This window comes from Hippocampus zosterae, chromosome 16 (assembly GCF_025434085.1).
Source record: "Hippocampus zosterae strain Florida chromosome 16, ASM2543408v3, whole genome shotgun sequence".
Lineage (NCBI taxonomy): Eukaryota > Metazoa > Chordata > Actinopteri > Syngnathiformes > Syngnathidae > Hippocampus > Hippocampus zosterae.
In genome coordinates, this window is record NC_067466.1 from 9,122,672 (window position 1) to 9,137,147 (window position 14,476).

The 14,476-nt window shown below is 41.8% G+C and overlaps 1 protein-coding gene across 2 annotated transcripts; it reads right to left on the reverse strand.

Moving 5' to 3' along the window:
* Positions 1–542: 542 nt before the first annotated feature.
* Positions 543–12,027, reverse strand: kif4 (kinesin family member 4). 2 transcript variants are annotated; one of them, XM_052047410.1, is made up of 31 exons: positions 11,908–12,027; positions 11,722–11,781; positions 11,151–11,292; positions 9,845–9,959; positions 9,564–9,754; positions 9,376–9,465; positions 9,083–9,249; positions 8,767–8,861; positions 8,539–8,658; positions 8,053–8,228; positions 7,886–7,947; positions 7,661–7,793; positions 7,453–7,511; positions 7,257–7,362; positions 7,027–7,134; positions 6,668–6,850; positions 6,389–6,480; positions 5,874–6,018; positions 5,575–5,685; positions 5,417–5,500; positions 5,190–5,303; positions 4,864–5,019; positions 4,667–4,764; positions 4,339–4,468; positions 3,849–4,019; positions 3,631–3,753; positions 3,486–3,554; positions 3,021–3,098; positions 2,701–2,826; positions 1,179–1,268; positions 543–1,057 (listed from the first exon to the last, which is right to left on the reverse strand). In XM_052047410.1, the coding sequence occupies exons 1-31, from the start codon at positions 11,922–11,924 to the stop codon at positions 839–841; spliced, it is 3,630 nt and encodes a 1,209-aa protein (XP_051903370.1). In that variant the 5' UTR covers positions 11,925–12,027; the 3' UTR covers positions 543–838. The 2 variants fall into 2 exon arrangements, with proteins under 2 accessions (XP_051903370.1, XP_051903369.1); XM_052047409.1 differs by having other exon boundaries at positions 6,389–6,492.
* Between the last annotated feature and the right edge of the window lie 2,449 nt (positions 12,028–14,476).

Consider the following 14,476-nt stretch of genomic DNA (forward strand, 5'->3'; position numbering starts at 1 on the left):
CGGATTGAATTATTTTTAAACTGGCATGGTGGTGCATAACTTTGCCGGAGAGCAAGCAGGACAATGGATGTAGGAATGAAAGGAATATTCAAATGTAAACAAACATATCAAGATTTGGAAGATATAGACTTAAACCTTTGCCTGCAAATAATAAATAGTCAGTGAGCCTCATTAAGATATACAGTACATGTACTGCAAACTGATTTTTTGCTCAGTCCGTGATCAGAACGCATGACACAGCAATGATAACAAAACGACATCTGAGTGGATATGTAAAAAAAAAAAAGTGTATGTAGCTTTTGTCAGAGGTATAAATTCATTGAAATGTTTTGTTATAGTGGTTGCAGTGATGTACGAAACAAATGAACCATAAATGACGCATGCTTTTTCCCCTTTCCACGCCTAGGAAATATATGAGGAGCAGCTTTCGGTATGATGCAGTCCAGTTCTGCGCCACTGTACGCTACAAACGTATTATTAAATGAATCCCTCAATCAAAACTTAATTGCATTGCATTGTTAAGAATAAAAAATAAATCAAGATTTAACCGTAAGATTTTATTAACCTTTGTTGCTAAAAGTACAAGTTGAGCAAAAAGATTAAAAAAAAAAATCCTCCACTGGAGGTCCAAACCTAAGGCTAAGTTCATTGACTCCTCATTGTTACATGCCATCCCTCCTCAAATGTGCAGCTTTCTAAATCATCTCATTGTGCAATAAAAAGTCCAGAATTGGACACTGTTCACAGTCCATTTTGCTGCCCGCAAAATCAAACGGCGAGATTGAAAGTCACATATAAAAGGACGGACCACATTCACAAAGACATGTAACTTATATAACTAAATAGAAGTAGTAGAAGATTCCTCTGTGATTGGAGTGCAGCCAGAAAAAAAACTGTTCTGAAAACTTGTCAGGAGTCGTTTCTTCTTCTTGAGGATTCTTATTGTCGTTCTGTCTTCCTCCTGATCCACATCCTGGTCCTCCTCTTTTAAGATAGGCTTGCGTACGAGCTTTAGGTCTGTGGTGTCGTGCCCCATGTCTCCCATTTCCTCTAATACCTGAAAGAAACATTACATCAATCATTTACAAGTGTGTGTGAGTGTGTGTGTGTGTGTGTGTGGTACTCGTTTTCATCAACCTATTATGTGCAGCTGAGGTTTGAGAGGGGGAATCACTTACCTTCTTTGTTGGTGTGCAAGATGGCGGATTGAAGAACGTGGTATCTGGACTGGCAGAGTCTCTTGAAACATTTTCGCTCAGGCTTTCATCCTAGAATAAAATACACGTATAAGGGAAATTATTGCACACACACACACCAAAGAAAGATTTTGAAAAGTTAAAAAAATAAAAATAAACAAAGCCAGTGCGGCCCGGTAGTCAGGTGGTTAGCATGTCGACCTCACAGTGCAGAGGTAACAGGTTCAAATTCAGCTCCGCCCTCCCTGTGTGGAGTTTGCATGTTCTCCCTGGGCCTACGTGGGTTTTCTCCGGGTGCTCCGGTTTCCTCCCACATTCCAAAAACATGCATGGCAGGCTGATTGAACACTCTACATTGTACCGATGTGTGGTGTGAGCGTGGATGGTTGTTTGTCTCTGTGTGCGCTGCGACTGGCTAGCAGCCAGGCGGTTCAGGGTGTCCCCCGCCTACTGCCCAAAGACGGCTGGGATAAGCTTCAGCAACCCCCGCGACCATTGTAAGGATAAGTGGATCCGAAAATGGATGTATGGATGGAACAAAAGCCATATCAGTATGTGTATGTATGTATTATATAAATAAAATGTTCAGATAATCAAATGTCAAATGCCTTCACAAAACAGTAATTTACGAATAGGTTTACGATTGTGACAGTGAATTATGCTGTTTAAATAATTTGTTCCTCTTGGGTAACTTAGTATAAACGAGTGGTTCTGAATTATTGTCTGTCATGCCCCCCCATGGAAGAGGAAAACATCTCATCACAAAATTTTTAGACACAGTAAGCACATCGATCTTTCCTCGTCTGCCACCGCAGTCACATTGAAGCCAAGCGCTACATAAGACCTGGGGCGCTTGTTTTTTTTGCGCCTGTAATGGGCAGCATTTTTCACAACCCCGTTTTGTTCAGTGGAGATGTTGGCACTGTTGGACAGTCGGCGTTGGTGCGGCTGGATGGATGGCTGCTGAAGTTGAGGGTGAGGAGAGAGGAGCGTTGGCGCAGAGCGCCGATGCGTATTTGGAAACGAGAGTCGCCGCTTGGAATTGAATTGGATTTCCATGGGACAGGAGAAGTGAACCAATCTCTTTTTTCGACTTTTTACGACTGTCCGTACACACACATAAAAATGTTACGCGTTGTGTTTATTATTTTACTTTATGTTAACTGTTTTGTTAAGTGCTTTGTTACAGCTGCCGCTGTTGTGAAAGCGCTATATAAATCAGCATGTATTGTATAAGCCTCGTCATACTTCCTCCCCGAGAATGCTCCCTGCGCAAACTCTGCCAATGACAGCACGCCACTGCCCCCTAACGTAGTGGAGGTGCAACTGCACGTTATTTTAGGACAGTAAAAAAATAAAAAATAAAAACCGTGACGGAGCCTCTCGCCACTCCAGGGGGGCGCGCCCCACAATTTGAGAAACACTGGTGTAAACCAACAGGATACCGTGTAGGTGCACCCAATGATGGGGTGCGGGAGTGTATTATCACTGTATCAATACAAACCTCAGCGACAACTTGCTCGTCCATATTTTGACATTTCGCGTGGTCACACTGGCAGTTCTCACTGCACGTCATCTTCCCTTTACGGCAACGACAGTGCTTGTTGCTACAGCTGCCTTTGCAGGAACACTAAACAAAACACAAACATACAAAAGGTGAAAAAATAAAATAAAAATACCCATCAACTTTTTGATGTAAGTGATCACATTGAAAGTCAAGGATTACATCACTTTTCTGACTTTACAGACATGCAGACTAATGCATAACCTCTTTGTGAAAGCATTCCCTGAAAGCACCCTCAAAGCAATTAAGTCAGTCCTTACCCCTGTTCTCGGTTTCCTGGATGTCCTACGTGCCTTCTCCCGTTTCTCTGGATGCCAGTCATCTTCTTCGTCCTCTTTCTGTGAGGGGTGGGGAGGACAAAACAAAAAACTAAATCTTTACTTTGGCTAAAACTTTTATGATCACTTAGATGTTACCCATCATTGAGTGAGTTCCTTGCCAGTTGAAATCATTATACATCATGGCAGTAGCCATTAGATTGGAACTCAGCAGAGCAGACACACTGCCAAGAAGAACAATCCCAATTTGACTCATCGCCATATTGTACACCCTCCTCCTATAGCGAAGTTTTCTTTGAGGGATTAGTCACTTCGAAGTTGGACAATGCGTTGGAAAACAAATAAAAAGAATAATCTGCTCTAAAATTCCATACCCCAACTCTATACAAAATTCCCTTGAAAGCATTTTTTGCATCAATAACAACTTGGAAAAAATTGTGCACTTACCTGTCTATACTCCAACACCAGGTTTTGGTTCTGCTCGCACAGAACACGCAGTTTGTGGAGCTCCTCATCCTAAGGCGAGGAATCCAATTATTCAGGAATGGTTGTGCAGTTTCTTTTTCACAATTCTGACTGTGCAGGGACTAACCTGAACTTTGAGACGCTGCAGGAGCTCTTTTTCCTTTGTGTCGTTCTCTTCATCTCTCTGCTTTGGTTCATCTGACTCACGACAAATAGGTTTGTTCTGGAGTTGGTTGAGGAGACACTGAACCTGCAGGGAAGAAGTGGAGAAACAAATGCTGGAGACAAAGAGATTTTTAAAAATAAAATGTGTAAAAAAAACACAACAAAAAGGAGGATGGGTACTTTGTCTTGATGCCTCTGCTCTAATTCCACAAGCTGCTGCTGGTGCTCCATGTCCATGGTGGACATCACCTCTCGCTCATCAGCCAACATTTTAGTCAGGTCTTGTCCATTGGCTTTCTCTTGATGGAGGTCACTCTCCAGCTTGGCTGCAACAGTCTTTGCCGACACCAGCTGAAGAAGAAAAACACACTTTTATTTATTTTCTTACTCAAGAAATGTATTTAAAAAAGAGAATAAATACCAAGTAAGAAATGGCAGACCCCCCCCCCCCCCCGAAAAAAAAAAAAACATTCAAGCACATTTGACACCTAAGGTGAATTTCATGATTACCCGGTACATAAATCCTGAAAACTAAATTATAGTCTGATCATAGAAGTTATAACATTATGCAAACAAATGTGTCCTTATTGAAAGGACACAAGGACATTTTGTACAGGTTAATGCCTGCGTGTTTTGTTTTATTTCTCTCTCCCCAACCAGCAAGCCTCACCTCAGCCATCAGAACTCTGACCGCACACTTGGCATCAACAATGCTTGTGATGCCATCTATGCGCTGTTTCAGACGCCCCTCACTGTCTGCGGCAAGGACCTTCTGCTGAAGGTCAGCAATCTGGGCATTCCTGTTCAAATAATGAATGGCACTCTGTTAAATCGCAAATCGCTCATAAATTAAATACATTCAAGTCGTGGTTACATGGAGCAGCAAACATCCTGTTTTGCGCATCTCCTCTGGGGCGTCACTTCAGACTAAATAGTTCTGATCCAATGAACAGATTTGTAGTTCATTTTTCATTGATTCCGTTTCCCTGACGACTCACCTGAGTTCCATTTCTGTGTTCAAGTTCTCCACTTGTTTGGTCAGAGGTGTCTCCAGCGCCCCCTGGGTCTCCAATTCAGAGATGAGTAGCGTCCGACGCTTTACGGAAAGACGACACCGGATAATATAGTAAATGCATCTCAAAACAAGACGGGAAGTCACATAAGGACATCCAACCCCACACAAGGGATAACTCACCCTGATTTTGGCAGCAGGTCGCTCGCCGGCATCAATCTGCTGCTTGAGCTGCGTTATCTCCTGAGCCAAGACTTTCCTGTCCTCCAGAAGGTCATTAAGGTGACGCCGAGCCTCTTCTGTGCTAACCATAACCTCGACTTCACTGAGAAACCAATTCTGATCACATGAAGAAACACATCCCGCGGGCTACATTAACTACGGGGAAAAGACACATGCAGTGTAGTATCGATACAGCACGAAGGAAAACTTTACTACAATGATGAGCGGCAGCAATGATTTCATCAAAGATGTTTGATCATTACAAAATGTTGAGGAGCAAATACTACCTTCACTCTGACAGCAGCAACCTCCATTCCTCTGTTCTGAGAGTCTTTACGTTTCTCTACGACTTCACTTCGTTTCTGCAGAGCAACTTTCAGTCGCTTGTTTGCAGCTGCAGCCTGTTGGTCAAAACATTCACAGTTCCTGTTCAGTTATCCGGAACACGTTAACTGAATGTGTAATTTTGTGCAGCTCACACATGGGAAATTGCACAGTAAACAGCAAACTTCACCTCCTCCGTTTTCCGACGCAGGACACTGGCCTGTTTCTGAAAATCCCTCTCGAGTTTAAGCAACTCATATTGACGTTTACGATCCTGTAAAAAGTAGACATTTTTGATTAAAATGTGTGATCATCCTGGCACTATGTCTGACAATCCATGTACTGTACCTTTTCTTTCAGTTGAAGCACCTCTCTGTCCTTTTTACTCTTCCAGAGTCTGAATTTCTCAGAGTCATCCCTCATCTGCCTCATTAGCTGTGTACGCTGGGACTTCATCGCCTGTAGGTACAACATATTAGTTCACTTTTGGACCATGAGAAATTGAGTCACTTAAAAAGCAAAAAAAAAAAAAAACCTGCATGACTTCCATCTGTTGCCATCTATGACAATGAAGCAGCGCTATATATGATTGCAATACTATACCGCGGACCCCAATGAGTTGATGTTTAGTGCGCGTGTTAATTCACCTGTATTTCCTGCATGAGCTTGCTAACTTTCTGAACAGAAGACTCTTTGAGTTTGAGCATTTTTGACTGTTCAAAAATCTTCTTCTTCATGTCAACCAGCTGGCCCTCCAGCTCCTGCAGACGCTTTCTGCGCTGTTCGCTCAGCCTAAGGGAGAAGTGTGCAAGTCAGATGAGGATGGAAGAGTGGGAGAGTCTTAATCCATCACTAAAGCCACTGTCCCACTGAGGAGCAAAAAAATTGCAAAATGCACATTCAAGTCAGAGTTCTTCAGGGTGCGTTCAAGGTTACAAATATTTTCAAAACATTCACCAGATGTTCGCCATCAGTTTTAGTGAGTTTTCTCATTATAAGGCAGTTTAAAAATTTCCTGGAGACAAGAAAAGTACGGGCGAGAATGCAACAGTCGCTGCCTTTTAAAAATACTCGCCGCTCAGTGAGATAAGGGCTTTCAGGATGTGAAAATGTAATTAATGCCTTAGGATTCATATCCCCGGTGGCCCATTTGAAAGCGTACTTAGCGTGGTTGGTGTCTTTCTTTGCGGACTGAAGTGCCAAAACAAGTTCCTCTTTCTCCTTTTGCAAAGAATTCACAGCCATCTGCAGATCCTGCATATTATTCTACGGGTTAAATGTCATCCGTCAAATTTTGATGTGATCTTTCTCAAAAGTATAAAAGTGAAGAAAAAATAATAACCCTGAAACCCCACAAAATCATACACTGTGTGAAGACCCCCCGCCCCCCTTCCAACTTTAAAATGCAGAATGACATCACCAGTCAATCAACTTCTCTCACCTGTTGCTCTGACTGCACGGACTCCAGCTGGCTATCATTCTGGCACATCTTCTTGACCAATGCCTCCTTCAAGCTCAACACTTTGTTGAGCTCAATCAGCTCTTTTGACAGTTGGGCCTGTTGCAGCGCATGATGGGCTGTGAAGCCATCTGGTGAGTTCTTGCCAGCCGTTGCATTGCTTTCCTAATGCGAAAAGGTGGGTAACACATTGTACTTTCCATTTCGAAAACACCGGGGGGAGGGAGGTGGGTACTGGTATTCTTTGAAAAGCACAAATTAGGGTTATGGAATAAAAACAACACTGAATATTTTCATAGTGAGGAGAGGGAGGAATAAAAAAATTATATATATCTACTTACGGCTGCGGACTCGTGTACTCCATTTGTACAGCTAGTGCCCAATCCATCTGGTGCGTCTGCTCCTGCAGCCATGGCATCGATAGAGGCGGCAATGCCAGCACTCTCGCGCTTAGAGGAAAAAAAAATTAGAGCTTATCAAACTTGGTTTTAGATCCTTCTCTTTCACCAATTTTTTGAACACAAGAACATTACAGTATTTTTATTTTTGTGGTTCGTGGCGATGTTCATACCTTGAGCTCCAAGATAACACCTTGCAAGTTCTTCATCACCTCAACGTTCTCCTTCAACTCCTGATCTTCAAGTGTCTCCAATACTTTTTCAAGATCGACTCTGCAGCTGTAATATTGATCAAGCACATCCTTGAGACATCTACAAAATAACTAGAGTCAATAAATGAAAATACACAGTATAGATTGAAAATCTTACGCTGCATGGCGCTGCAGTTGTTCGAGTTTGCTTTGCAGCTTCTCATTTGTTTGTTCAGTCTATAACAAAATACAGGCAAAAAACAATAGGGATTTTTCTAAAATGCACAATGAAAAAATGTCCCAAATTAATCACTTTTTATGCAGATTCACTGCAACAGCCTCCTGTCAATTGGTCGGCAACCTTGGAGAGATCTTTCTTCACTCACCATAATGAACTTCTCAAACATGAGAGCGGTTTGTATTGCAGTCTCACTCAGCTCCTTGCTCAATTTGCTGTTCTCATCCTGCAGACTGCGGTTCTGTTCCAGTAACTTTTTCACGTTCTCACCAGACTCTGACCTGTGGGGGAGGGGGAAAACATGAGCAGAACTGACTAAACATGAGCTTTTGTCAAGCAATATCCATCATGACACAATTCCGCTCCTGCTTACCCAGAGAGCATTGGTGCCACTCCTCCACGGGCATGAAGAAGCATCACCTGCAATTCCTGAACCTGTGGACAATAAGACTGTCAGGACTCTCACTCAATGGCCACCACATTGGACATTTATAAGGGGTCCGAATATCTTGTGTACTGTGTGTCCTGCTTTCGGTGCACCTGTTGCTTTAAGCGGCTCATTTCTGCCACTCTGGGGTCGAGATTAACAACAGGCTTGTTTTTTATTTTCCGAGCTCGGTCAGCATATCGCAGCGTGTTGATGGTCTCCTCCAAGTTCGAGTCCGCAGGACTGATGCACGCGATCATCAGTGTGTGACTGTTGCCTCCGAGGGAATCTGGTGACGCACAACAAAAAGGTCATTTATGTTTATGTACTGTAGGTTGTATGTGGATGTGGCTGTAAATTTCATAGTTATTTCTGTCGATTTTCTGAATGTGAATGAAATGCATTTTTATTTGAGAAAAAATAAATGGCCAACTCAAATGCTTCCCTTGTTGAATGAACACAATTGAAAGATGAAAAACAAGTGTGAATTAAGCCAACACGGGCATTATGGATATCACCGGTTCCAAATATTTGCAGAGAGATCTGAAGGTCCTCAAAGGGAGGACATTTTCTGACGCTGAAAAGAAATCAAAGCCCACCTTGTAACAGGCGCGTGATTTTGGAGTCTCTGTAAGGGACAAAGGCATTTTTCTTGCTTTCATCCCCTAAGGCACTGATCACATTACCCAAAGCCAAAAGGCCTCGATTGATGCTGATGCCTGAGAATGAAAATGTTATTGGGGACACAATCTGAAAGCACAGTCATTTTATTCTACAGCACATCTAATTCAAGGTTGCGCTAGGCAGAGGCTTCAAGGTGTCAATACCTTCCTTTAAACGATCCCCCTCCGCTTTGGTTTTTTTCTGCCTCTCTGATCCAGCCAGATCCACAAGGTGCAGTTTGGAAACAACTGAGTCGGCTCTGCAAAGATAACATAAAAAATGCATTTTTTTAAAAACGCAGTTGAATAAAAGTCAAAGTCATCTGTCATTCTTCAAATATAAATCCAGCCCTTGATCTGGACTCGTGATTGAGTAAATTGTGTCTTGCACCTGTCCAGGTAATTTAAAATCTTAAGTGAACAAGATACAGGTGAACAACGGTGACTGAGAATCAAACAAAACAATCAAAATGACACTGACTTGTCTTTCCCTTTGCGCTGTTCCAGTGTGATGGTGAAGATGGCATGCGAGCGTGACGAGGCAGCGTTCATTGCCGTGGAGCCCACAGTGCGAGCGGAGTTGCCCAGCTCCAGGCAGCTTACCATCTCCTGAGCAGAGACCACCTGCTTCTCAGTTAGCCCAACAATCTGGAAATGAACATGAAAGACATGACTTTCAGACAAACAAAAAATGGCTATTGGAAAGTATTATTATTGGAAATTGTCTGTTAGCACTTGACTAAAAACTTTTGACTAAGGGTGTCCAACATTTACCTTGATACCTTCTTTAGGGTCTTCCCTGATGTTCATAGCAGATTTATCTTTAGAGGTACATAACAAATCCAAAACATCCTCATTGTAGATCTGTGATTAGAAAAGGAAATCAAAAATGGCTGTGTTAACAAAAACCTTTCCGAACATCAAAGAAATCTTCATTCACACAAACACAAAAAAGTCACAACCTCCAGATATGATACTCCCATGCAGAATTCACAGTCTGTCCTCTTTTCCTTTTCCTCAAAGATGGTTCTGATAACTCGTGGAATAACGCCGACAGAGGGATCATTCTCTTGAGCCGATGTGTACGCCCCCCCCATAGAGTAGGTCTTTCCAGACCCTGTCTGTCCATATGCAAGCACGGTGGCGTGGTAGCCTACAAAAGAAAAAAACATGACTCTAAACCTCTTGGCTAATTTGGTCATTTTTTTCTCCTTTAATTTATTTGTTAAATTGATGCAGTTACCTTTAAATAGCCCACATAATAAAGGGGACACAGCAGTACTGAAGACCTCTTCCTGCTCTACAGTGGGATCAAATACGTAGTCGTACGTGAACGCCTTCTCTGTGCCAACCACCACCTGGGGGAATTAAAATTAAAAAAAATTAGACACCGCCTAGCGAGAAAGAATTTTGAACAATGCTCCCATAGATTCACCCTGCAAATCTATGATCCCTGCCCACCAAATTGGATGAGCTTCTCACAAGTGCCAGCACTTGACAAGTCTTCACATATTCTCTAGCCATTAACTCCTTAAACAGTCACTGACATAGTCACTCTTCTTGCACCACAAAATGGTACTACAAAACTACTGGTTACTCTAAAATGGTTCATTTAAGGTTCAATGATTTTGTTGTTTACGATGATACTAGTGCAGCGTGTTATACCGGAGACAAATTCCTTGTGTGTTCTACATACTTGGCCAATAAAGATGATTCTGATTCTGATTCTGCCGCTCTGTACTGAAACTTGGCTCAATGAATGCATGCCAGACGCTGCGCTACACCTGTCCGACTTCCATGCAAAACAAGCCATGGAGCTCTTAGGGGAAACATAAAGCTGCGGAATATGCTTTTAAATGTACAAAAAAAGGTGTTCTGATGTCAGCTATCTGCACACACTTTGCTGTCACACAATCCTCTGCTGGTATAAGTGGTTTTACCACTAGTCCTGAGGTATGCTTTGCAGCTTTATACAGCTACAACTGTCAGCGAGTGAACATGCAACAGGCGCGCAAGTGCCTAGAATCAATGCAAAATGAATCGCAAACGTGAAAAAACTCAGTCCATAAGTACAAATTGTCCTGTGCAGAGCATACTAATTTTACAGCGTACAGTCACATTCTTAAAGATTAGCATGTCTTCCTCACAGATCTGAGGTTTAATATGAATCTCGGCTCAAGCATTCCTGTGTGGGGTTTGCATATTCTATGGGTTTACTCCAGCTTCCTCCCACAACCCCCCCCCCCCCCCCCAAAAATGATTGTCAGGTTATTTGAAGACTCTAAATTGTCCGTGGCTGTAAGTATGGTTGTCTATAAGGGCAAGCGCCCATTCCAAGGTATACAATGCCTCTTACCCAAAAGTGACCAAAATAGCCCCCATGACCATCATGAGTACAAGTGCAACAGACAACGAATGGATGGTGATCATGTCTAGTGTTTCACTGTGAATGTTCTTATATTAGTCATGATTACAATCAGGCTCAGTACATGTTATTGTACCACCGAAATAAAATGTAATATCTCGTTCATAAAACTTCGAATACAGACCTGTGGTTCTCCAGGCACAAAGGTGAGACAGCATTGACATCCCTCATTGATTTCTTTTGACACTAAAGGGCGACAGCGCAAGGCGACCCGCACTGGTATCACCTTTGCATCCTCGTTGGTCATGATGGAGACTTTAGATAATCTTTAAAAACACACAAGAGGCCATTGAGTTAGGATATCATTCTAAATGGGAGGGAGACATCGATTCCCTCGCATTGTGATACATCATGTTAACTACTTAAGGAGGCCATATTATCATCACGGAGAAAAATAGTGGTAATTACACAAATAATTATACCAACAGAAAAATAAAGCAATTAGATATCCAAGCATTAAATACAAACAAATACAATATACTTACAATTTATTTTTAACCCATTAAATCGGAGGTGGAAAAGGGATGTTTGTCTTTTCACAACCGTGATGATAGTACAGTACCGTAATTACTTTACTGAATGAATTTATGTATAAAGGTTTTCTTGTGTTTTTAAATGGAAAAGAGAGAGGAAAAACGAACCACTTGTCGCAGTGCTGGTGCTGAAAAAAACACAAGACAATAACTTTGCATTACCTCTCCGCTTCTTCTCCAGCGACGCTTGAAAGTTTCACGGAAATTCTCCAACAGATACGTCTAAAGATGACAGACAACCAACCAAACTTTCACGAAATGAAAGCCTACCATGAAACATCTGAATCATCGAAATATTATTAATCTGAGTAAATTGGCCAGTCCCTTTGAATTGGGTGCAGTTCTCACCCGCGACTTTCAAACATCGAGCTCCGCCCCTTTTTCTTCTTCTTCGTATTTTTCTTCTTCTCTCAGTGATGAGGCAGAATAGGTGCCGCTTTGTTTCACGACTGACACCAAACGGTCAAGCAGCTTGTCTTTCCTGTAAAATCACAAGCATTCGATATTAAAAAAATATCAGTACAGTATAGTCAGAATGAACACATTCAGGCTCCAGTACGCCCGCGATCCTTGTGAGGTTAAACGGATTAGAAAATTTAACAGTCTTGGTCTTTTTTGTAATTCTAAATATTTTTAAAAGGGGTCATTTACTCCTGAAAACATTCAAAACGAACAGCATTTGTTATTATGATGAAACAATTCAAGCATACATTTGAGGGCAATCTGGAGAGTTAAACAATTTTCTTAAAAAACAAAGGTTGATTGAGAAGAATACAGATGGTGGGCAGGATACATTTCGAACAGAATGATTCAGGTGGTGGGCATTGTAATCTTTGCAGGTCACATTTATGTGCCTTAAAATAGACATGCCAAGAAAAGAAGAATTTCTCTGCATATATATATGTAAGTGCAAACAGAGGAGAAAGATCTGTTAGGAAGTAAGTGGGTGACAAATCATCCCTCTTGATGAAATGGGTTTTCAGCCTACCATGAAAAATGGAGAGTGACTCGCTGTTCTGGCTGGAGGAAAAAGGTCATTACACTGGAAGCCAGAAGCGAAAACAGCTGAGTCCGGTTAAATTGATGACAAGGTCTCTGAACAGAAAACAGAGTTCTACATACATAACAACCAGTCATCACAAACGGCTATATTTATGTTCAACATTTGTCATGTTCTGTTACTCTCTGCTGCACCAGTACGTTACTCTTTAGGAATGTATTAATGAAACAGGCGGCTACAGCACAGTCATGACCTTGTGTCAGGACCTGCAGCATTATTCACCAGAGAGATGTATGCCTCAGCCTTCTCTTCTGTGACAGGCACTTTTGAGCTCCACCTAACGAGCAATGAAGTCATATTTCCGCATGGTGTGAGAGATGACAGCATATGAGTAATTTTTTCAGGCACATGCCTTACATGATGCGTGAACCGCTGTAATTAAATGCCTTGATCCCGCTGACTGAGTTTTATGAACAGCACGCTACTGAGCATCTGATACTGTCAAGGTCATCCACTGAAAATGTGGATGACCTCGACAGGCCATTTCCGTGAATGCTCTTCACGGAAATGGGAGAAGTCACACTCAGAAATAACCCAGCTGAAGAAGCAATATGAGGTGAAAGAAGCGCTCGCTGGAGATTACTTTTAGAGAAGTACATTTGTTCTTTTAATTTGGTACAAAATGTATACAGTCACAGGACAGCATCAAGTACTGTATACCAGTGCAACCTAATGAGATTAATGAGTTACTCTGTAAAATGTCAATACGTTATATACTCAAGGATGCCATATTATCATATATACACACTATAAGTAATGTGTATATATAGCCTACAGCTATATAACTACCGGTACATGAATATACAGTACATTAAGAGGAGATTTGGTCCATGCATGGTTTTCGAATGTGGGAGGAAACCGGAGTACCCAGAAAAAAACCCATGCGGGAGGGAGAACATGCAACCACCACACAGGAAGGCCGGAACTGGACCCCCACCTTCTGCACTGTGAGGCGGACATGCTAACCAGTCGACCGCCGTGCTGCCTGAACAAGACAACCAAAATAAACTTTCAATACTTATTTATAACTTGACTTGAAAAGGACTGGGAAAAAGAGAACTTATTTCATCTCGCCCCATCCTCAGTAATATTAAGATAAGATACGATAAGGAAACCTTTATTAGTCTCGCAATGGAGAAATTCCGGATTCACAGCAGCAAAGTTATGAAAGGAAGAAGTAGAACAACAAAATATAGGAGCTGCTGGAAAGGCAGCCACTCACGCGGCACCATTTTGAAGTCAAAATAACAAAAATAACACAACACAACACATAGGACACAGACAGTCGTGCAACCTTCACCACTTTTCTGCATACACTTTGTTGTCTGAAGCAGTTATCGATGAAAGAGGAGAGGATCAAAGTGTCCTTTCACCAGTGGATCAGAGACGTCATGCTGAAAATGTGCACGTCTTCCACAAGCTAATTTTGGAAAGCAAACACGAAGCTGCAGCGTCCATTAACTGTAAAAAAATGTATTAGCTACTTCCTACAAGTTTTATTGTAACTAGCATATATTTTGCATGAAAAGCTGAATGACAGTATATTTTTACATGAAAAAAGCAATGTGTGAATCAACTGTAACACAGACATTCATACCAGCAATGGTAATGGAAAGTAACATTACCTGGCATGGTAAGAGACAACCAGAAGCAAGGAAAGTAACATTACCTGGCATGGTAAGAAACAACCAGAAGCAAGTCAAAAGCACAAAACAGCTCATATCTAAAGTAATAATGTTTGTTTGATCTATGCCAGTGATGTATAGCGACGTAACATTTATTCCATAAAATAGCACAAGGTACAATACGTGTCAGTTGCCATTCATACAGCAGAATAAGTCATGGCTTCCTGTGAGT